Below are 24,806 nucleotides of genomic sequence, written 5' to 3' on the forward strand. Positions count from 1 at the left end.
CCAAGATAACCACAGTCTGTTTTATGGTACAAACAAATTCCAGCAGAAATGAGAGCTCCTTGTGCAAAGCACAGGGTGATTTTGGGCACATTCCATTATACACTCAATATGCAGTGCAACCAGCCCTTAACCTCATAGCTGGGAAATACTGCAGCCCACTGTATGTCACATTCAAACATTATGTGTTGTTACTGTGTAAGAGTTGTTTAAGAAAAACAGGCCATTAATCAGAAAAGAATGAGGAGTCATGGTAGGGCTTGGAGACAGGGAAAGAGAACGTGGATATGATGTTCTTATGATCTAAAATATTTACTTTGAAAGCTTGAAAAGAGCTTTATAGCCATGTACTCTAGAGAGTAGGGATTTTTCTTGGAGCACATCGAGGTTGTCTCAAATCTTTTCTCTCAGACTTACATCTTAACCCAGAAAAATAATTGTCCTCTTAGGCAGGGCATAATAGTTTACTCAGGATTTTTTTGTTGTTTAGCTATTGTAACTATAAAATTTGTTTTCAAGGTAAAGTCTGTCCTTTATCCAGTTTCTCTTTTTTGTTTTTAGTATGAACATTTATTCAATTTTGCATAGAGCCTCATAGACCATAGCCAATGCTCGACACCCCATTGTTACCACTTAACACCTCACCAAATGAGACTCATAAGGTGTCCATGGTAACTTATTTGATGGGAGTGGACTCTTATGACAAGGTAATTGTCATCTAGACATGACATGAGAGAAGAGTCAATTTGTTTGACTAAGATCTTCAGGCTACAGAGCAGCCACAGCTACACACAGCTTTGTGTTGGTGTGTCTTATTCCTGCTTGTCTCAGTCACAGCCTCCTGGGCCCTCTGAATCTCATGGACAATGAGAGCAAAGGCTTCCTCTACACCTTGCCGTGTCTTAGCTGAGGTCTTCACAAAGGGGACTCCCCACTTATGAGCCAGGATCGCTGCAGCAGTGTCAGCATCTCCAGAAGTATTCACTAGGTCACATTTGTTGCCCACAAGTACCAGAGGCAACCACTGCTTCTGATGCTGGCTGCAGCTGGACCACATCTGCTGCAGCTGGTCCAGAGATGAGGGGTCCTCAAGAGCAAAGACACCCAGCACACCATCACCAGCTGCCAGGCACTGTTCACGCAGGGCCCTGAGGATATCCTGCCCCGCTGTGTCTAGGACATTCAGAATATAGCCACCATTGTCCAGGGCCACGTCCTTCCAGTAGGAATCCTGGACAGTGGGGTCATGTTCTTTCACAAAGCAGTGGTGGGTCATCTGGATAGTGAGAGCACTTTTACCAACACCACTTGCACCCAACACCACTACCTTGTATTCAGGAAGCTTCCTGCCAGCATCTTTGCATTGTTCCCAAGCCTCATGGCTTTCCTCTGGGGATCTGGTGCTCTGTGTGTTGAGGCTCAGGTCCAAGATGCTAGACATTGTTGGCAACGCCATTCCCCAACAGTCAGCTCAAGAAAGAGATGTAAATCACAAGCAATATATCCCTGGATAGGCGGTCCACTGAGGGGCTGCAGGTAGCTCTCTATCCAGCTTCTTGATTGCTCTCATCTGTGGACCCGAGGAAATTCACAATCAGGAAAATCTTGGATCATATAGAATTGATTACCTAATTCCACGCTGCTAATGTCAACTACTGTTTCTTATAGAGTTATAGGTAATGATGGACCTGTGTAAGAATTGAGTTCATTGACCAACTTTGAAATTGGTGGAGTCTCAGTGCAGAAAGGAAGAGTCTACAGCCCAAACTACAGAGCTGTTCCAGGTCAGACTACAAAGCCACAGAGAAACCCTCCCTCCCCCCAAAATAAAATTCTGGGAAATTACACAATCATTTCCCTACGACAATCAGGTCCCTTTCCATAACAGTGACTCCAGAAGCTGGTTCCCTACCCTGAGTCCTCCATCAGTGTAAACTATTCCAGCTAATTTTGTCTGAAGGCAGAAGCAATTATACCCATGGAAATCCTTTTCCTGTGACTGCATTGCATAGTAAACGATGTAACTCAAATGGACAATTTGTAATCTCTTAGGCAGTACATCGTAAGTATTTTGAAGGTGTAGTACTGAAGACAGCAAGGCCATTGTCCTGGTGAATGACAGACTGGAATCAATGCACCTTGAGTCAAAGTAAGAGAGTTTGGCTCAGACAAAAATTTCTCACAAAATGCTGTTCTAGCATTAATACACCTTAGCAGGGAGAAATCCCTTCACACACTTAGGAGATTAATAAAGAAAAATAGAATTAAGGAAAACATGCATTCATCTCTTGATAATACTCAAAAGAGGAGGCAGCCTAGACACATTTTGCATTTCATATATATTGTCATCCTTAAGCGTCTTTCATGTTTATGCTCCAGGTTACCCTGTCAATAATTTAAATAGATAGAGGAGAAACATGTCTAGCTACTTGAGCAGGTGGGAAACCTACACAGCAAAACTATTCCCAGAATTGTTTCTTAAGCACAACTGAGACCTGATTCAGCAGCAACTTCTTCACTGACAGGATCCTGAGGTAAAGGTGGCAGGGGATGAGAAAGATAGTAAATGTGAATGTAGATAATCTGGGAAGGGCCAGGTGTTGGTGGTGCACGCCTTTAATCCCAGCACTTGGGAGGCAGAGGCAAGTGGCTCTCCATGAGTTCAAGGCCAGCCTGGTCTACAGAGCGAGTGCCAATATAGACTCCAAAACTACACAGAGAAACCGGGTCTCAAAAAACCAAACAATAAAATGTCTGGGATGGGAGGTCATGCACAAGGTATGTCCCACACCAATTAGGCTTCCTAAGAAGAATATAATCCTATATACTACTTCCTGTAGGAAAAATGGAAGGACATGGGGGACATCTATGAAGTCAGTAGAAACTGTCATGGAATTGGACAAACTCAGGGAGTAGGCTAATGAAGCAATGCTGCACAAGGGGAACACAGGGCATCTCAAGATCATTACTGACAAGGCCCACAGTGGCCTTGGGACTGATAACCATAGCTCCCAGGAGTGGGAAGAGTTTGTTTCTCCAGATCAGAAGCAACCTCTCCACAAAGGCTTTGTTCCAGATGATTACCAGCTCTCCCTAGCAAATTCATGGTGAAAGACAGTGCTCTCTGTTTTATTCTCCACACATCAGGTACTTAGGGAAAGCTCAGTAGGTCCAAACCCAAGGCTGTTACTGGCTATCCCAAGAATGATCCTCCTCCCTGACTGAGGGCCTAAATGAAAGCCTTGCTCGATCTGCCAAGTCCTTAACACAACAGTGTTTTACCTTTCAAATAGTTGCCACCTGGGGTCCTATTGCCCATCTAACAGAACTATGCTTTTCTCAAGAAGAAAACTGGAACTTTATGGCGTAACAGGCCTTAAGGTTACTTTGTGACCTTTTAATGCTTCCTTGAGCAGCCTGTTACAGGCCTGTTCTTTGTAATGGGGATGAACCTAAGTCTGGTTATAAATCAGGTGGCCCATTTGTCATTGTTTGGAGCTACATATCTAGACAATCATGGTGAACAAATGTGTATCCTAGCATGCTAATTTCTTTTTTTTCTTGAGACATTATTTCTCTGTGTAGTTGTGGAGCCTATCCTGGCACTTGTTCAGCATAGTAGGCTGGCCTTGGATTGACAGAGATCCACCTGCCTCTTCCTTCTGAGTGCTGGGATTAAAGGAATGCACCAACAACACCCAGCAGCACCCTAATTTCTAAAAGGTTGGTTAGCATATGCTTATCTTTGTGTGTTTTACAAGCAGTCCTCCCTCAGCTAAGTTCTACTTTGTGATACTTGCTATCTCCTAAGCATTTGTAATTTCTCTGTATTGCCAGTTTTACTCTTTTCCATCACAGCTGAGCAGTGGAGTGCAACCAACATGTGACATGCCTATTACCACCTCCAAATATTTAAGAATAAATAAACACTAAAATTTAAATGCAAAGTGTGAAAACTCCAGAAGTTACTGAAGAAACCTAAGCCACTTCAATTTGGGAACATGCTTTCCATGGGTTCACCAAAAGCATGTAGAAGTTGACTACAAAACTGTTTCCCCACACCGAGTGTGGATGGGGTGGGGGGTATGTCAGGGGTGGGGCAGGAGGGGTGAGGGTAGGGGAGGGAGAGGGAGAAGGGATTGACATGTCAAACAAGCTTGTTCCTAATTTGAACTAATAAAAATAATGTTTCTCCACACAGCTTCCTGTTCTTAATGCTCAGAGCACACTCAGCCTCCAAACAAAGGTATTCAGAGGACTGTATCTGGGTTCTGAGCATTTCACGGACTGCATGGGTCCTGACAGGACAGGTTGTTTGGTTGTAGCTTCCCAAACAGACTCAGGGAATACCAACCATACTGGCTCCAGTACCTCTTCATCTGCCAGTCCCCATCTGGGGACCAAAACATGTTATGGTTTTCCAGTTCACCCTTGCTTAAAGCACAGCACACAAACATATGGTTCCATTTTCTCTTCAAAGCCAAGCCTGAACCCAGTGGCCTGAATTGCCCTACACTGCTTCTGACTGTCAGGTAGCCTAGAGGCCAGATTGGCTAGTGAGGCCTGAGTGACAAACACACCTCCCATAGGATTGCAGTGTTCTTAATGATACAGGACGATGGTTCCAGATCCTGCCTTCCACCTCATACAAAGACCTTTTATAGATCAGGACAGATCTACGCTTCTATAGTACTTGTTCCTGGCTCGAACAGCAGACCCTGCTATCTGCCTGCACTCTATAAGCATTTCCCCTTGTTCCTCCAGGACACAATCTGGCTAGCTAGCTTGTACAGACCAGTACACATACTATGTGCATGGAGTGAGTCTCTGTTAAAAAGCTGGAAGGGTTCCCCGAACATTAACTACTAAATAGAGACTTAAGGATACAAAAGGGGATTTTTTTTTTTAATGTGGCCTTACATTGATGTCAGGTGAACTGAAGTTGCTTTTTACCTGGCTCTCACAGGAACTCCAGACAATCAGGAGAGAAAAGTAGGAACCAGATCACAAACAAAACAATGGGTCCTTTTCCCATCAGAAGGCTGGATGATGACTCTAGTGTTGTAGGAGTTTCATTCCTAAAATTCAGAGCAAACTCTTGGCAAATGTGTAACATTAAAAAGAGTAGACATCTTGGAAAGTTGAATACTTAGAGAGTAATGGAGCTAGGAAGGTTTTGTTTATGACCACTGTTAGCCAGCACATCTTCCTCCATGATCAGTCCAAAAACAAAAGAAAACCAATTGCATTATACAGGATTCTCTACTTGAACAGGACTGGTAGAGTAAATCTCTCCATGTATGTAGAAAGTAGATTTATTAGAATGTCTCACTGACTCTGGCCCAAGTAGTCCAAAACTGGGTGCATACCAATGAAATCTGAAGAGTCCAGTAGTTGTTTATTTCATCAGGCTTGGTATCTCAGCTGGTCTTCTTTATACAACAAAATTCCATAAAAGCAGGCTCTAATGCTAGTAAAGGAATGAACTGGGTAGCCAGAGCTAGTTTAAGCAGCCAGAGAGAGAGTCTCCTCCTTCGCTACAGGCTACCACCAGATGATGTGATTAGTACTAAAGCTGGATCTTATTATTGTTTTCAAGACAGGGTTTATCTGTGTAGCCATGGATCTCATTCTGTGGACCTGGCTAGCCTCAAACTCAAAAAATCCAACTGCCTCTGCCTCCTCAGTGCTGGGGTTAAACATGTGCACTGCCACCTAGCAGCTAAAGGTAGATCTCATTATCTTTTTCAATACAGGGTTTCTCTGTGTGGCATTGGCTGTCCTGGAACTCATTCTGCCAGTGTGACCTGGAGCTCATAGAGATCTACTTGCCTCTGCAGGGGCTGGAGAAGTGTGGGTGGTCTGCAAAGTTGAAATGCTGGGACATTGTCAAGCAGCAATATCCACCATGTGGTCCATGACATTATTTCACAACATAACTTCATGTGCTATGTATATATAAATATAAGTAATTATTATTTATAATTCCATGCTTCTTTGTGTCCCTGTTAGGTCACCATGGGCCCTTCACCTACAAAGGGGAAATTATTCAGATAAGCTATATAAAATCATGAAAATTATAACAAATCAAACATTAAAAACAAATCAAAAACATTTCTGTTATTTGTGTGTGTCTGTAAAGTGATTGTAGGTTTTTAGACCATGACAATTATTTGGAGATCAGAAGTCTACTTCATTACGTATATTTTGAACACCACTCATGAAACAATTTACCCTTAAAAATCTTCTTTTGGGGCGGGAGGGGCTTTTGAGACAGGGTTTCTCTCTGTTGCTTTGAAGGTTGTCCTGGAACTGGAATTGGCTCTGTAGACTAGGCTGGCTTTGACCTCACATAGATCCACCTGCATCTGCCTCCTGAGTGCTGGGATTAAAGTCATGTGGCAGCACTGCCTGGTGACCCATAAAATTCTAATTTCCCTGTGAATATCCTGTGGGAAAAGACTTTAGTCTTCCAAATGAGAATGTCTGTATTGAAGAAACATTTACTTCTCATTTGACCACCTTACAGGAAAAACAGGAACTGAGAATGTGGGCGTGTTTTAGAGATGGGGATAATCCATTTGGCTTCATTAGAATATTTAGTTTTGCATATTTTTGCCTTTTATATAAGCTCATTAGAACCACAGGCATGGATTATTTACTGTGTATTTTCTTTATTGTTCCAAATTAGTCAAACTGAGTAAGTACATTTTAAATTCTTATCAATTTTGTCTTTTTCCCTTTCACATTAGTGTTTTCTCTTCCTATTAAGAAAGGTATTACTATGATTCCCTGTCTGACCTTCAACTCACACTATACACTTGTCTATCTATCCTAGGACATCAAGAGATCTGTCAATCTTGACTACAGTGTACTTGCATTATAGTTGGGCATGTTAGTAGATAAGTTTCTTCAGTTGATTGGCTTGTTGAGGATGAGTGACTGATCCTTGCTTATTAGGGGACCAGAACACAGGCTCTGGTTATAACTCCAGTAACTGAAGAAGGTACCCATCAAATGCAGTCTTTCTGCCTTAAAGTCCACTGTATTTCAACTATGAGAAATTATTTTTCCTTATCATTGATTCTGTTGTAAATCATCAAAGGTCCTGGGAAGAGTCGTGCCTTATTCTGAAGATGATGATACCCCAGGCTCACAGAGATAATTCTATTTTAATTATACTTAAGTGCATCTCCTCAAGCTACTCATCCCATCATTCTAATGCCTCATTAAGTGAAGTTTAAGTCACCTTTGCCAGGCATGGTGGCAGAGGACTGTAATCATGGTCCTCAGAATATGGAGGTAGGAATCTCAGGATTTCAAAGTCAGGCATGATAAAAATGGTCAATGGTGTATGGTGGGAGGATGACAGTACAAAGTGAGACTGTGACTGGTAATCCCTGAACCTAACCACAAACATAACACTAACCCTATCTTTAACCCTGAACTTTAACCTGAACCCTAACCCAAACTTTAGCCCTAAACCCAACCCTGAAACCCTAACCCTAATACCTAAAATTAACCCTAACCCTGAACCCTAACCATAGCCCTAACCCTGAGCCCTAGCATTGAAACCTAATACTAAAGCTAACCCTAAACCTAACTCTGAACACTGAACACTAACAATAACCCTAAACCTAATCATTACTCCTAAACATATCCTTTAAATTAACCCTAATGTTAACCCTGAACCTTGAACCCTAACCCTAAAACTAACCCTAAACTTAACACTAATCCTAACCCTAACATTAAAACTGAGTCTAACCCAATCACTAAATGTAATTCTAAACCTTACACTAACACTAATTAGAAACCTAACCCTGAACCCTATCCCGAACACTACCGGAACCCCTAAAACTGAACACGAAATTTAATCCTAACTATATCCATGAACCCTAACCCTAATGCTAATCTGAAACCTAACCCTATCACTAACCCTATCCCTAAATCTAACCCTAACCGCTGTCCCCTAAACCTAAACCTAACCTAAACCCTAATTTGAACCTTAAACCTAACCTTAAGCATTAACACTGAAACCTAACTCTAACCCTAACCTCTAAGCCATAAACTTAACCTTAAACTTAACCAGAACCATAACCCTAACTGTGATCCCTAACCCTAATCTAATCCTAAATCTAACCCTAACCATAAGCATAACCCTAACACTAACCCTAACACTAATCTTAAACCTAACCCTGAACCCTAACCCTAAACCTAACCCTAACAATATCAAGGAATACTTACCATGACCACAACCCTAAACCCTAACCATAACCATAACCCTGAATAGTAACACTAAATCTCAGCATAACACTGATTCCTGAATGTAACCCTAACCCTTACCGTATCCCTGACCCCTAACCCTAATTCTAAACCTAACCATAATCCTATCCACAAAACCTAAAGCTTACCCAAACCCTAACCCTAACACTAACTGTAACCACCTTAACCATAACAGTCATCCTAACCCTAACCCTGAACCCTAACACTAAACATAATTCTGACACCTAACCCTAAATCCTAACAATAACCCTTCCCTGAGCCATACCCATAACACTAATCCTTCCCTTATACATAAAACTAACACTACCCATAACCCTGAACCCTAACCCTAACCATAACTCTAACCATGAACCCTAACCCTAATACTAACCCCTAACCTTAACCCTAACCCAAATATAGCCATAACCCTAAACCTAACCCTGAACCTTAACCCTAACCATAACTCTAACCATGAACCTAACCCTAATACTAACCCCTAACCATAACCCTAACCCAAACATAGCCATAATCCTAACCCTAAACCTAACCCTGAATCCTAACCCTAACAATAACCATAAACCTATCACTGACCCTAAAGCTAACCCTTAACTGTAACCCTAAGCATATCTATACCCCTAACCCAGTACCCTGAACCCTAATCCTACAAGAACCCCTCACCCTAAACCTAACACTAACCTTAAACTCTAAAAACCCTAACCCTCATAACCCTAACTTTAAGCCTAACACTGAAACCGAACCCTAACCCTTACAGTATACCTGAACCCTGAACCCTAAACCTAATCCTAATCCTAATCTCCTAACCCTAACCCCAGCTGTAACCTTGAGTATGACCCTAACCCTGATTCTAATCCTAACAATAGTTTTTCAGCGTTAACATCCCATTTGTGTAACCTTACCTTTTTGGCTTCACTTCTCTTCATGGCTGAGATCTTTGAAGAGTTCCCTGCAGAGGAAGGGTTCCGGGTACTGTCTTTGTCTTGCATCCATTTTTTCACATTTGTTCTTCTAGTTACACTCAAAAGTCAGATATTTCCCTCCTTCTCTGCCTTGGCAAGTATTCTATGAAGAAAAACAAATTCAAATTACATAAGTGAACAAAATTGAAATGCACAGGCAGCCGCTCAAGACCCCCTTTGAAGTCTGGAGCCTGACTTTATTCGGGGGGTTTCAGGTGGAACAAGTCATTACACTGGCTGCTGGTGCACTGGCATGCACATTTTTGGGGGAGACAACACAGGTAGAGTTCTCTGTGTTACCTGATCAAATGCACCTGAGCAGAGGACTGGGAAGGAAGGGGCATGAGGCAGGGGAGGAGGCAGCCAGAGGGCAAGGGAACAGAGGGAGGAGAGCAGCAAGGGAAGCCTTGGAGGATAGCAGAGAGACAGGAGAGGGGAGTAGGGGAAGTGGCAGGGGGAGAAGAGACAGGAGGAGGAGTGAAGAGTTAGTGCTACTTAGAGGTGGGGGAAGGGCAGGAAATTGAGAATAGGATATAGCAAATTATCCACAAAAAGGCATCAGTACTTATTAGTCCAATATACCACCATCAAATGCCAGTCAGCCAGCCAATTAAGAGTTACCTGGCACAGCCAGCTTCATCTTTCAAGCTAGCTTTATGCTACAACTTACAAAAAACAGGTGCTGCTGAATCCCTTAGGAACAAGAGCAGCCTGGTGGTGGATAGAGGACCTCTCAGCCCCCTGTACTCCTTGGGTGCACCTGTGGTAAAATAAGCATGGCCAGAGTACTCACCATCCTAGGAAGTGCAAGTGATAAAAAACTGACTCCTGTCTCCTCTGACCTCAGGGATGCTGGCTGTTCAGCCTCTGGGCAAATAAGCATAGCCAGGGCATTTCCCACATCCCAAAAGAAGTAGAGGACACCAGTCCATCTCCTCACTAGCTGCTGAGGCCCTGTCTTCAGTAATGTGAGAAGTAAGCCAGTGTAGCTAACCTAATATCTAGCAAAATAGGCTTCACACTAATTTAAAGACATTTCATATTCAAAGGAAAAGTCCATCAAAATGATGTCTCAATTCTTAACATTTATGCACCAAATAGAAGGGCACCCATAATAGCAAAAGAAACATTACTAAAGATTCAATCACATATTAATAGTGGGAAATTTCAACATCACACTTTCACCAGTGGACAATGCTGCTAGACTACTAGAAACTTAACAGAGAAATAAGTGAAATAATAAATGTTATGACTCAAACAAACATAACAGATATCCACAGACAAGTTCACCCCAAAACAAAAGAATATACCCTCTCCTCACCACATCATGTGTTTTTCTCTAAAATTGTCCACATAATTGGTCAGAAAGCAAATCCCAACAGATACTAATATTTTGGAATGACCCCACTAATCTTAACAGATCACAGCACAAACAACAGAAAGCCTACAAACTCATGGAAAATACAAAACTCTCAACTGAATTACCCCTGGTTCAAGGAACGAATAAAGGTAAAAATTATAGACTTCCTAAAATTCAATGACAATGAATCCATAGTATATCCAAACTTGAGTGACACTGTGAAAGCAGTGTTAAGAAAGTTCATAGCACTAAGTGCTTATAAAGAATTGGTAGAAATCTCACGCTAGTGACTTAAAAGCACACCTAAAAGCTCTATCACTAAAACAAAGAAACAAAATCATCCAAGAGTAGTAGACAGCAGGAAATAATCAAACTCCTCACTGAAATCACTAAAATGGAAACAAAGAATCAGTGATACCAACAAGATATCCAAACCAACTAATACACAGGGAGAAAATATTCAAATTAACAAAATTAGAAATAAAAGGGGGGATAAAAACAGATACAAAGGAAATCCAGGCAATCTTTGGCCATACTTCAAAAACCTGTACTCCACAAAAATGGAAAATATAAAAGAAATGGACAACTATCTTGATAGGTACTACATATACAAATTAAATCAAGACTAGATAAACAATTTAAATAGTCCTATAGTCCCTAAAGAAATAGAACAAATCGTTAAAAGTCTCCCAAATGAAAAAATCCCAAGGCCAAATGATTTCAGTTCGGAATTCTACCAGAATTTCAAAGAAGAGCTGAGCCAATAATTCTCAAATAGTTCCACACAATAGAATCAAAAGGATCGTTGCCAAATTCTTTTTATGAGGCTGTAGTTACCATGATACCCAAACCACACATTATCTCACCTAAGAAGGAGAATTAAAGACCTATCTCCCTCATGAACATTGATGAAAAAGTACACAATGAAATACTGGAAAACCTGTGTCATGCATTTAATCCCATAGTGGAGAGGCAGAGGCAAGTGGATCTCTGTGAGGTTGACGCCAGCCTGGTCTAAAAGTTCCAAGACAACCTCCAAAGCAATACAGAGAAACCTAGTCTCAGGGAAAAAATATAAACAAAAATAAAAACAAAAAAAACAAAAAAAACTGGCCAAACGAATCCAAGAATACATGAAAGAAATCCTTCCACCCTGATAAAGTAGGCTTTATCCCTGAGATGCAGGGATGTTTCTACAAAGTAAAATTGGTAATATAAACCAACTGAAAAATAAAAAACAGATGATCATGTCATTAGATACGAAAAAGACAGTTCAGACATGTAAAAACTGCTTAGCCATGATCCTCACTCCACCCAAGACTGTATCTTATAACGAGAGCTCAGTGTTGTCTCTCAGTCCAAATACCCAGACACAGTGCTAGATACAAATAACATCACTGCACAGTACAAAAAAAGAGACCAAGAGCAATGCTGTCATCTAGACGTGTGAAGAAACTTCACCTTGATTGTCCCTGGGAATAGAGCATCTCCCCCAGGATGATGACCCATGAAACAGAAACTTCTGTTAGAGGCTGGACCTGAACTCAGCTAGGATACACTGCACAGATGAGCAGCCCTGGCAGGATAGGCTTAGGACCATAATTGGGAATTCAGAGTGTGAACCTTGTGTAATATCTGCAGCATACTAAAATGTTATACTAGTTATGAATGTCTAACTTCTTGCTCACAAAAGTTAGGATAAATTTCCTATGGTTGATGATTGCCTTAAATGCATCAAGATGAGGAAAGGAAACCTTATCCAAACCAAATACTAGAGAACAGATTTTTAAGGAAACAAGGTTTTATTTCTATTATACACCTAAAACAAATTGTTTCGTTGTAGTTGCTTTATAAGAAAAAAAGAATTTGGGAAGCAATGTTATCCATGTTTTGCATGTGTTTGTTACTATGCTCAAGACAATGTTTTCCCCGGGCAGTGGTGGTGCATGCCTTTAATTCCAGCAATTGGGAGGCAGAGGCAGGCGGATCTCTGTGAGTTTGAGACCAGCCTGGTCTACAAGAGCTAGTTCCAGGACAGCCTCCAAAGCCAAAGAGAGACCCTGTCTCAAAAAAAAAAAAAAACCAAAACAGCAGACAATGTTTTCTGTGTGTACAGGGAGCAGCAGCAAAGAGAAACCCTGTTTCCAAAAACCAAAAAAAAAAAAAAAAACCAGAGAATGTTTTATGTGTGTGTGTACAGGTGACACAACAGAAAACAGCCTGTCAGATCCCCTGAACCGGGAGCAGCAGGTAGATATGAACCTCCTGATTGGGGTGTTGAGATCTGAACTCAGGTCATCCCCAAGAAGAATATGTGATGAGCCACCTGCCAAGCCTAATAACAGCTTTATCTACTAATTTAAAAGTCTTTCACTGATTGACAACAACACATCAATAAATAAAGTATATAAATTATCCTAAGGAATATGTTACATCACAATTAAGATGTTGTTTATGGTTAATTTGCAACATAAACTGAATACAATCCAAATACAATGCCCAACTATTTCCAAGAGAAAAGATGATTCCAAAGCTACATACAAAGTGAAAACATTTCAGAATGCTCAATATACATATACATATATATGTACATATATATATATATATATGTATATTTTTTCAGGTTGTGGTGGGTCATGTCTTTAATCTCATCACTTGGGAGGTATAGGCAGGTGGATCTCTGTGACTCAGAGAGCAGCCTTGTCTACAAGAACTAGTTCCAGGACAGCCTTCTAAGCCACAGAGAAACTCTGTCTCAAAAAAACCAAAATAAAGTAAGAAAATAGAGTACACATCTTGATACAATATGACTTCTACATTTACCAGGGAAGCAACAATAATAAACAATGCCTACAATATTTGTAACAGAATAGAGAATGGAGAGAAAAAGCCAAGAACAAAAACAGGAAAATGAGCTTTTATCCAAAAGACCAAAGCACTCTCAGCCAAACACAGCTACCTATGAATCCATGTGTACAGAAATTAAATAAAGACATATTTCACAACTCCAACAAAAAAGTGACCCCTAAACAGTTAATTTTCTGACACTCCAGCAACTGATATTTCTTCCAGAGAGGCCCCATGGTCTGGGGCCCTACCAACAAATGTAAGCCATCTCCTACAGAGCCTTCTATGACTCTACAGCCCCTTGTGCCCCCGTGTAGGTTCAGGCAAATCCAGCCCAAGTGATGTCCAATCAAAAGACAATGTGAAGAAAAAGTGAATGTCTGCTTCCAGCTGAATGGATGATGTCACAAGATGTGGCATCTTCCCTATTCACCTGCAAAATACTATGGTAACCTGAAATACCTCTACATTGCAGAAAATCCTTTTGTGACCTGGAACTGAATTTCACTTGAATCACAAGATGGTGGCTTGTCAGTAGCTGTCAGTGTTGAAAACACTCTAATCATGTATTGCTGAAGGATGATTCCCATGCCCTCCTATCAGTTTCTAAACTATCAGTAACATTCCTAAGACAAACCTGAAAATGGAATGTAATATCCAGAACTTCTAGAATCCAGACCTTCAGTTTTCCAATCTGTCTTCCTACTGCACAACAAAAGCAACGCCTGTATCACTGGACAGTGATATTACCAGCTCAAAGTCTCTCAAGCAGGGAAAGCAGAGCCTCCCCTTCCCCAGGGAATCCACACTCAACAAAGCTCAGAGCCCAAGGTGTAGGGTCCAGCCCTACTACTTCATACAGGTTGGAGGGAGGGATCTGTGGATTAATGAAGACAAAAGAGCCAGTCACTGTTGAAAGAAGAATGCCAATTTTATTTAGAGGGTGGTTACATCTATACCCTCAGCAGGACCCTAGGAAGTAACTGAGATCAAAGTCCAAGTTCTTAAGCCTCTGGCAATATGCAGATAATCTGCATATTTGTACACAGGCCTTGTTGTCAGGAGGGAAAATAGGAAATAGCACCTAGCTCTGAGGCAGCCAGTAGCTCCCCCAGGGTAATGCAGATCAACCCTACATATGAGAAGAAAAGCACACTCCCAGAGGTACCCTACTGGTCACCCCTTAAAAATATAAAAATAGAAATTAGTATCTGTCTTAGTATTTCCAGGACTTCAACATCTATGGTGCCCATCATAGAAAAGCCTGCCTGGCCCGTGCAGACCCTCTGTCTTAGGTAAACAGATATCCCTTGAAAATAACCCATCATAGATAACTCATTTGTCCTGCAACTCAGTTAGACATGCAGTGAGGGGTAGTTTGCTGTCAAGGAAAGCCTGATTTGCTTTCTCCACAAATGGCTCTTGACTTGCTGTTTTTTTTTTGTGTCACAGGCAGACTAGGACTAAAAGGAAGCTGCCCAGAAATTTAATCCTGTGGTCTAGCGATCCCTTTTCATACCTGAAGTGACCTTTAGTATGAGTTCCAAAAGACAGGAGTCTCCCTAAAGAGGAGGCACCCTGATCTCACAAGTCTAAATAATTTTGAGTAGCCAATTGAGAAATCTAGAAAAGTTACCCAATTAAAATTTAAAGTGCCCATTCAGACTAGAGAACAAATATAATTCTTAGGATCTTAAAGCAGATGGAAACTCCCCTGAGAACTATGCAGGATGCTTGCTGTGTTAAGTGCCCCAGAGGCAGCTAAGCCAGAAACTCCCTGGTGGCTGCAATTGCAGCCACTTCTAAAGTCCCAAGGTCAAGATCTCTCCCATGTCAGTAAGGAAAAGCTGGTCTTCTCCAGGGATCCCATTGTTATGTCTGTACCACGAAAACTGAGGCTGCAATCCCATCATCTCAGCAGCTTCACCAAGTGGTAAGTTTGGAGGAAACACTTAAATGTTTCTTGAGAAGGAGCGTTACTTAGCATATCAAAGAGTGTAGGAGCACACCTTGTGAGTTAAATTAACCACTTGTACAGACAAAGAGACTGTATTTTAAGCAGGCATAAGGCCAGCAGAGGAACATATGGGAAAAGTTTGGCTTGGCTTCCAGCTTTACTAAGCAGACATGGCCAACGACTAGGATATTTGTTCCTTTAAATCCTTATTGCCAGCTGCCTTTCCCAGGTTAAGGTTGGAGCTGACCATAAAAGGTCACACCTGTTTCTAAGAATCCATCAGCACCAAGGCTGGCAGATTTCTCATTAGCATCCAATGGCTCATTAGAAGGCTGAACAAATCAGCAGGAACCAGGAATACACAACACTCCAGCACCCAGACTAGAGATTCAGCATTCTGTGGAAAAATGCAAATAGACCCCAGAGCCCACAACAAAACTGGATCTAGCCCTCTCCAAAGACTCCAGGGAAAATCTATTCATTTAACTAGAGGCTTTGTCTGCACAGAGGACACCCAAGGATGACTTGCTGCAGAGGTGTTAGAATTATGCACTATTAAAAAAATTTAAAATATAAATAAGTATGGTGAGGGGAGCCAAGAGCACCCTCAAGGTCCCCCTTGTATAAGCAAATAAACTTTTAAGGTGTGATGGACAAGTTCCACCATAGCCTGCCCTTGGGGGTTGTGAGAAAGGCCAGTTTTGGGGGTAATTACAAAATCCAGACAAAAAGGATTGAAACTTGACACATGGTAGGGCTATTATCCTTGTTAGAGGCAAATCTACCCATTGATACCCTCTTATAAGGCTCTCTTAAATTTAGAGATGAGGCCCTGAAAGTAAAATGCTGACAATCAGCAGGGTGCAGAGGAATATTGAAAATACAATCCCTTAAATCTATCACAAGTAAATGATGATTTTTGGGGGATGGCCACAGGGGCTGGCATCCCTGCCTGAGTGGCACCCATGGGCATCATGGTCTTATTGACCTGTCACAAGCCTTGTAACAGCCTCAATTACCTAATTTTTTCTTATAAACAAATATTGGGGTATTCCAACAGCACCTAACTTCATTCTCTGAGCTGTGTTTGCGGCCTTCTCTCCTTATATTTTTTCTAGTAATAGCATAAGCTGATCTTCTATCAGAAGATCAAATAGTAAAAATTGACATAGTATTTTCATGGGACTGCTCCTTACTATTTTGGGAATCTGAAAGGATGTATTAGCATAAATTGCAACAGCCCAAGATTTGGAATCTGATTATCAATTTTCTTTGAAATCAATTAATGGTTTTAACAGGCAGCTGTCTCCTGAGAGGATTTTTCTCAAAAACCTTTATCAAATCATGTATCAACATTTAATTTCTAGATATTTCTTTACATCTATAAAAATTTAGGAGGATGTCAGTATCTTCTCCTCTGCCAAATTCCATATAATCATCCACAGATTTCCACTGCCCCTCAATCAATGCTATGGGCTCCTTTTATTTTTCCACCAACTGAATCTTGAGGATTCAAATCAACCTCTCCTGTTAAGAGATTGAGTGACCAATTGGATGTTCTTATTGACTGTAATTAAAGCAATTTTGGTAGCTAATTTACTATGTCTGAGACAAACCTTGTCCAAGGAAATTTAAGCAGTTCCTTTTGTCAGCATTCATGCATTCACAATCATACATATATCAAACTTTCATGTGTGGCCACACCAAACATTCACAACTTGCATACATCTCACATTTCTCATTTTGCCTATGTTATGATCAGTTTGTTGAACTGAAAAATCCCTAATTGAAATCTCTGGTAACACAGCAGTTACAGTCAATTCTTGAATTATGAGCATCCAAAATTTGAACAGATCCAAATTTACCTATGTTGCCTTTCTTTCTCCATAAGTCTTAAGCACAGTTTCTGGCTGGCTGTATCAATAGCATTTTTATACATTTAACTGAAGTCAGCCAAAGCTACATCACCCAAGGCTGCAAGTTATCTAAGTTCTGACATTGACCTTACCCTAGTCTTCTCTACTCTGACCTGCTGTAGGTCATCTGTGGCTGCTTCCCTCTCCTGCATCTGGGAACAAACCCAGTTCTCTTTTCTCATCTGTTGGTACTCTCAGTGCTCTTCCTGACCATGTCCAAAGCAACCTCTAGAAGGCTCTGTGTATTTCCTCCTCCCCATGCCGTGCTCTCTCTAATGCAATAACATTTTTAACTGAAGATTCTGTTGGTCTGATATCTAAACAAATCCCAATTAACCCATGCATGACATTTGTATTTACTATTGCTCTATTTTTCTCATTTTTCTATTTTTATATATATTTTCTTTTTCTATTTTTCTATATTTTAATTTTTTAATTTCTTTTTGAGACAGAGCTTCTCTCTTTCCAATCCAGCTCCATTCAGAGCTGTGGCACATTACAGTACCTTACAAGCCTAACTCTCTCAGGAGTTGAGGCAACCATGTCAATGCACACACTCCTACCTTGACCTTGATGCTGGCCAGCAAATCCACTAGTGATCTGTCAGTGTCTTTCTTCATCTTGGTGAGGACCTCCACTATGTAGCATCCAGTGCTACTACTTCTTACAGGTTCCAGCAAGGGACATGCAGATTAATAAAGACAAAACAACTGGTCACTCTTGAAAGAAAAATGACAATTTTATTTAGAGGGTTGTTGGCTTCTATAGCATCACCAGTTCCCTAGGAAGTAACTCAGATCAAATTCCAAGCTCTTTAGCCCCTGGCAATATGCAGATAATCTGCATATTTGTAAACAGGCCTTTTGTGAGGAGGGAAAATAGGAAATAGCACCTAGCTCTGAGGCAGCCAGCAGCTCCCCAGGTGTATTGCTGATCAACCCTAGATAAGAGAAGAAAAGCAGACTCCCAGGGGTCCCCCATGCCAAGGGCCACTGCCCAGCTCAACACAGGGACCAGCAGAACTTCAATTTGGCTCATGGTCCTTCCCAGCCCAAGCAGTTCAGATTCTATAGCTCAGCCAATATGCTCTTCCTGATCTGGGGACACAGGGCCACACAATCACCATGGCATGGCTTGTGGTCTTCCTTACAGCTCTCCACAGCAGATCAAGAGGAGAATCCTGGAAGGAACCTGTAAGCTACCCTCCACTGGTGCTCCTGATGGATAAGCCTTCCAAAAGTTCATCCTTAGTTAAGACTACACTGCTGGCCTTCAGGATTTTAGCAGTCACCCTACTGAATGAGCAGAGATCAAATGACTCAGATCACACAGGCACTCCCAGCTTTGCATGCTTCCACACTATAGTCAGTTATGGTCCTGATGTGGGAAATTAGTAAGTTAGTAACATCCTCCAATCTGGCAGAGCACATCCTGTTCCTCTTCCATGGCACAGGTTGCTGTGTGTGCACATTCAATTACATGCTCAATGTTCAGCACAGCCAACCCTTTGCTTCAAAGCTGGGAAGTCCTGCAACCAAACACAGATCACATTCACACAGCATCTGTTGTTAAACAAACAAAGAGAAGGAGAAGAAGAAGAAGAAGAAGAAGAAGAAGAAGGAGGAGGAGGAGGAGGAGGAGGAGGAGGAGGAGGAGGAGGAGGAGAAGAAGAAGAAGAAGAAGAAGAAGAAGAAGAAGAAGAAGAAGAAGAAGAAGAAGAAGAAGAAGAAGAAGAAGAAGAAGAAGAAGAAGAAGAAGAAGAAGAAAGCCCTGGATGAGAACACAAGGAAGGGGTTATAAAAATGTCTTGAAGACAGAGAAAATGATAGTGGATATTATGTATATATAACCCCCAAAAGTTATATTTAAAAGTTGAAACAGGCATTTTGGTCATATGCTCCAGAGACTGGGGATTTGTATCAGAGCACATCCAGTACTACTCACACTATTTTTCTCAGGGTTGTCATCTTAAACCAGGAAAAAACAATTCTGTTAGGCAGTGCAAGACCATTTTATCCAGTTCTTTTTCTTAGGTTGAAATGTTGTAACTACAGGAATTTGGTTTCATGATGAGTTCTTTTCTTTATCTAGATTCTTGTTTGCCTGATCCATGAAACTGAGAAATGGAATTCAGGACATTTATGAACATCTAATATTGGTTACCTGATTCCACATGGTAAATGTCAACTACTGTCACAGCAGGAAATCTCTCTTCCTTCCCCTACTTTCTGTCTATAACTACACCTGCTTTGCAGTTGGTGAATGAAATTCTTACACGGGTTCCTCCTTCATTTGTAAATTCACAATAAAATCTTGAGAACTTGGAGGATATCCATTTATTGTTATTTCCTTCCCAGAGAAAAGTCAAGGTCCAAGCTAGAATGAATTGCATGACTGTCTTTCCCATAATGTGCAGGAGAAGCAGGATTAGGTGTTCAAAGTAATTCTCAATTACATAGTGTGAGGCAAGCTTGAGCTATGGGAGACATTGACCAAGAGAAGTGATTCTCAACTTTCCTAATGCTGTGACACTTTAACTCATTTCCTCATGACATGGGGACCCCGCCAACTGTACAACTGTTTTCAGTGCTACTTCATAAGTATAATTTTGGTGGTATTAATTATAATATAGAACCCACAGGTTGAGAAACATTGCTCTGAACTGATACATATTAATGAGTAAACACCACTGAAGATAAAAATGAAATGAAATACTTAAGCTAGGAAACAATGGAAAAAATAGAAACAAAGGGATTATGGCCGTTATGCATTTAAAGAAAGGAAATTTTTAAAATGTTATCAGTAATTCAGTTTTTTAAACAGATAAAAATAAATGAAAGTATGCTTAGCTATACTAACTTTCAAACAATGTAGGCAAGGGATACTGTCAAAAATAAGACATTGTATGAATTTTGTCATATCTAAAATGTTAGCTACTGAGTACTGTAGGGTGACTCATGGAGCTACAGCCAATGGCCTGTACCTGAAACCTCTGAGCTGACTTAACTGTATCAAACAGGATGGCACACATATATCTGCATAGGAGAGTTGCCTAATTGTAAATTCAATATTCATTTGCTGAAGATAACATTTCCAAGCTGTCTCTGTTCATTCACATGACATGAATTAAAACATGCAAGGAAATTACAAAAACATTGTTATATCACAGTCAAGTCCCTTTTCATGATGGTGACTCCAGCAGCTGATTGCCTTCCCCGTTTCCCCTGCAGTGTACACAATACACTACTCCTCTTGTTCTGATCTGAAGACAGAAGCAATGCTCCACATGCATATTCTTTTCCTCTGACTGCTTTGGATAGTTGACTGACATGAATCAAATGGACAATTTTAAATCTCAATGGTGGTAGAGTCATTTAATTGAAGAATTTTGGAGGTGTAATATAGAGATCAGCAAGGTCTTTCCCAATGGAAAGTAATAGACTGGAATCACACCATCGACATCAACATAAGAGACTTGTCTCAGAAATATTTTTTCTAACAAGATGGAAATGCAGCTGTCCTAGAATTAATATGCCTTACCAGGGAGAAAATCAGTTCACACACTTAGGAGGTTAATAAAGAAAAATCTCTTTATTGATGGTATTCATCCAACTTTACATAAAGCTCAAAGAGGAGCCAGTTTAGACACATTTGCATTCCACATATGACATCATCCTTAAGTATCTTTAGAGTCATACTCCAGGTTGAACTTTGAACAAACTAAATAGAGGGTAACTTGTAGATTTAGCTACTTAGGCATATGTGAGGATTACACAGCAAAAGATATGCCAAAATAAATTAAGTACACCTGTGATCTGGCCTCGAACTCACCTCTGCCTGCCTATGCCTCAGGAGTGCTGAGATTTAATCTTCTAAGGAAAAGAGCATCTTGTATACTACTCTGGGTGGAAGAGGGAAGAAAGGAATAGACCTCTATGAAGTAGCAGGAACACAATATGAGGGGACAAATTCAAGAGGCAGCTACTCAAATGGCACCACACAAAGGGATCACAGGGTATCTCTAGAACATTACTAAGCCAAAAGTGGCCATTGGACTAATGACAACAGCTCCATATGGTGGGAGGAGTTAGGTTCTCAAGATCTGAAGCAATCTTTCCAAAAAAGGCCCTGGCTAGAGACAATTACCATCTGTCACAGGCCAATTCCAAGTTTTAGACAAGGGTCTGTGTTTTACTGTCAATACCCCAGGCCTTTAAGAGAATATCCCAAGACCTAGGCTCTAGGCTATTAAAGCTGACAAATGAAAATTAAAATTAATAAAAGTTTAAGAACTTGGGCCCTGAAAAGGGAATTTCTACAGGTAAGGCAAAATTTAATTCATTAAATCAGGAGTGCCATGGCTGGCACCTGACAGCTGTCTCTCAGAGAAGGAGAGGTAACTGTCCACCACTCCTGTTAACATTCTTTTGCTAATTGCTGGTTGTAAACATCCTGCAGCCTCCCTAGGTTGGAAGTCTGTTGGCCCCAGGCTTCTGCATCTCAGGCCCAACCTGGCCTCAGCTTCTGTGATTCTCTTGCTCTAGCAGCCGCCCACCAAGCCCGCAGACAGCCAGGTCGCCAGCAATGCCCCCACAGCCGAGGGGTCCCAGGCAGAGGGCCATGCCGTGCCAGAGGGCAGAGAAGGAAGCCGGCTTTGAGGCAGAGGGGGATGACAAGGATAACAGCTTCCTCCTGCTGCAGCAGTCTGTGACTCTGGGCAGCTTGACCGATGTGAACCAGCTCATCGCCAAGATCGGCGAGACGCTGAAGCTGGACACAGCACACGATGGCCCTGCCTCGCCGAGTGCTGCCCCGGGCCCCCCCGCCCCTGCGGGTCCTGGCTGCGATCTCAGTGAAAGAGAACCGGTCCCTGGCGAGGCAGATGCTGCGATCTTCTGTGCTTGCAGAGACCGGGGCCCCAGCTCACCCTGGAGCCATTCTCTGCATGCTGTGGGAGCGCGGGCGCCTGCGGAGCTGGGCGGCTCCCTACTGTGTGGCGGATCTCACCGCGGGCGCCAGTGCCCTATGCCCTGTGTCCCGGCAGCCTGGCCTTGAGGGACCTCCGGTGGCAGGAAAGCCTAGCACCCTGCAGCCTCTTTCAGGCCCGTGCCGGCTGGGTTGGCCCCAGAGCAGAGCCATGTCCCGCCTTCTGCAACAGCGACATGGATTTCAGCCTGAGACCCACACCAGCGACGACGACCCTCACCAGATCCTGCAGCAGCTCCTGCTTTCGGGAAACATCATCAAGGAGGCAGTGCTGCGCCTACATTCACTACAACTACAGCCACAGGCAAATCTTTCCTCACCCCGATTCCTCAAGCCTCTGTCCGCCCCTGTGCAGGAGCCACCATCACCTGGGAGCCTTTGAGCGGCCTGCAGCGACCCTGGCACTTGGGTGAGGAGGGCGCTGCTCAGAACTGGGGAGGACTTTCTTGTCCCTGGCAGCTAACAAGCAGGGTAGCTTCCTCACCAGCCTGTACCTGCGGACCAAGGATGTGGCTAGTAACAAATCTACACTTCTCACCCAAGTGACTGGAATTGGGGCTGAACTGATTATAGGATTTTAACTTAACTGAACTGTTTTTGAATGAATGTGTTCAGGTTTTTGTTAAAAAAAAAGAGAAAAAATAGATCCTGCAGCCAAGGGGATAATTGACAGTACCCAGTGACCTTCTAACCCTGCAAGCCCATGCCCTGTCTTATTTCACTCAGATGTATCTCACTTAAAATATATAGTTACTGCTATACTCTGTACTTTGTATAACCTGAAGTAACCATGGAAACCCTGTAATTTGTGGCTTTCAACCATTGGTCTTCCCCTGTAAAAGCTTCCCTTTTTGGGTGGTTGGTATCTCACTTGCCCGCCATGCAGTGAGATCCTAGCTGGCCAGCTTGAAATAAAAAGAAACCTTTTGCTTTTGCATCAGAGTGTCAAAACCTTGGTTTAGTCTCTGGGCTCCAGGAACCTGGCACAAAATTTTGGTTTCCTGACTGGGAAACCCAAGACCCTCCCAGGACAGAGAACTCGTAGGTTTTCAACCACAACTAGTTGCTTAGTAAATGTTTTATATTTTTCTGTTAAGTTCATGTTCCTCTAATTTATGTATGCTAGGGAAACAGGGAATAGAGGTAACAGGCCAAGAGCTTGGCAGATTTGCCTACAATGCCAGGCCTGGGCAACCTAGGAGAAGTCCTCAACTTTTCTTCTAGGGCAGGTATTCTATGGAGAGTTGGATCAAACCTGCAATCTAGGTTAAAATAGGTGGTCTAATTGAGAACTTCTGTTGGTAAAATAGGGGGTCCAATTGAGGACTTCCAATGGTAAATGTAGGAATCTGGGTATAGGCACTTTATTCCTAGTCTCAGCCCTGTGTTTGTTGTTTGTCAGTTTGTCTTTTCTTGAAGGATTATGACTCAGGACAGAATCTAAAGGGACAGACCCCTTCCTACCCTTTGAAAAACAGGGGGGAAGTTACAGCCTGGTGGAGGACTGTACCCTCTGGCTCCATGCATGCCCCTAGACTAGCCTGGGATGCCAGCCTCCTGATGGAGGGTCCTGGGGCTACATAAAAGCCTGTGAATGGCAGGTACTCAGAGCCTGCTTGTCCCTGGGCTTGCATGAGAGCTGGCTTCCAGAAGGACATGCCCAGCCCCATCCTCCCTGCAGGGTGACAGTGGCCTAGAGCATGCCTGCAGGGTGCAAGCTTCCTTCACATAGGCATCTGTCAGTGGTGAATTCAAGGATAACAAATCCTAGGGAGAAAGATGCCTGTGGGGTGCGCACTGCACTAGCCAAGGGGTGGGTGCCTCCAAATCTAAGTGTGGCCCTCTGGCCTTGCATTCTGGGAAGCTGAGGTCCCAGCAGGTCTGTGGGCAGAAGGGGCTCAGTTGGTAGCAGCAGGCCTGTGATTGCTGGAGGGAGGGGCATCATCAGTGTTGCTCAGCCACCTAGGGAATGTTGCTCAGTGTTGCCTCTTCACCATAGCCCAGTAAGTGCAGAGAGCATGAATGCAGCCTGGGTGGCACTTGCTTGCTCATGAGTCCTAAAGGGCAAGAGTGAACCTTTGGAAACCTTGCTGCTCTTAGGAAAGCCATGGTCCCCTAAAGTTAACACTCACTGGCTCACTTGCCTGTCACAGCTCTCTCCAGTGCTAGCAGATGGGATTCCTGCACCCTGACTGAAAAGTTGCCCACTCCTAGCCAAACAGGCTTGGCTTTGTGCTGTAAAGTTACAGCCTATGGATGCTAGGGTCCCGTTATAACACTGTAGCCAGACTTCCCTCCACCAGGTCTGCTCTGGTCATTCAGATTCAAGGGCTGGTTACAAATTGTTATTGGTTAGGGTAATGAAAAAAACGTTTTTCAAAACCACTGGCAGCCAAGGACAGTTTGTGCCCATCAGTGCTGCCTCCATTTCTTTCTAAGCCAATTTTGTTAAATTATGCCATTCTGTATACTTTGGGAAGCTTTGACATTTACATAAAAGGCAA

The 24,806-nt window shown here is 42.3% G+C and overlaps 1 protein-coding gene and 1 pseudogene across 1 annotated transcript; one reads left to right on the plus strand and one right to left on the minus strand.

The window, feature by feature from the left end:
- Positions 1–760: 760 nt before the first annotated feature.
- On the minus strand, positions 761–1,453 carry LOC113836715 (GTPase ERas-like). Its single transcript, XM_027425868.2, has one exon. It carries the CDS (start codon positions 1,451–1,453, stop codon positions 761–763), a length of 693 nt encoding a protein of 230 aa, XP_027281669.1.
- A 20,483-nt stretch (positions 1,454–21,936) lies between these two features.
- On the plus strand, positions 21,937–22,765 carry LOC113836716 (annotated as a pseudogene).
- Positions 22,766–24,806: the final 2,041 nt, after the last annotated feature.

The sequence above is a fragment of the Cricetulus griseus genome, chromosome 7, assembly GCF_003668045.3.
Source record: "Cricetulus griseus strain 17A/GY chromosome 7, alternate assembly CriGri-PICRH-1.0, whole genome shotgun sequence".
In the NCBI taxonomy this organism is placed as follows: Eukaryota; Metazoa; Chordata; class Mammalia; order Rodentia; family Cricetidae; genus Cricetulus; species Cricetulus griseus.

Bases quoted from the DNA above. Each gene is read 5' to 3' on its own strand.
- LOC113836715 (XM_027425868.2), bottom strand. From the start codon at position 1,453: ATGGCGTTGCCAACAATGTCTAGCATCTTGGACCTGAGCCTCAACACA.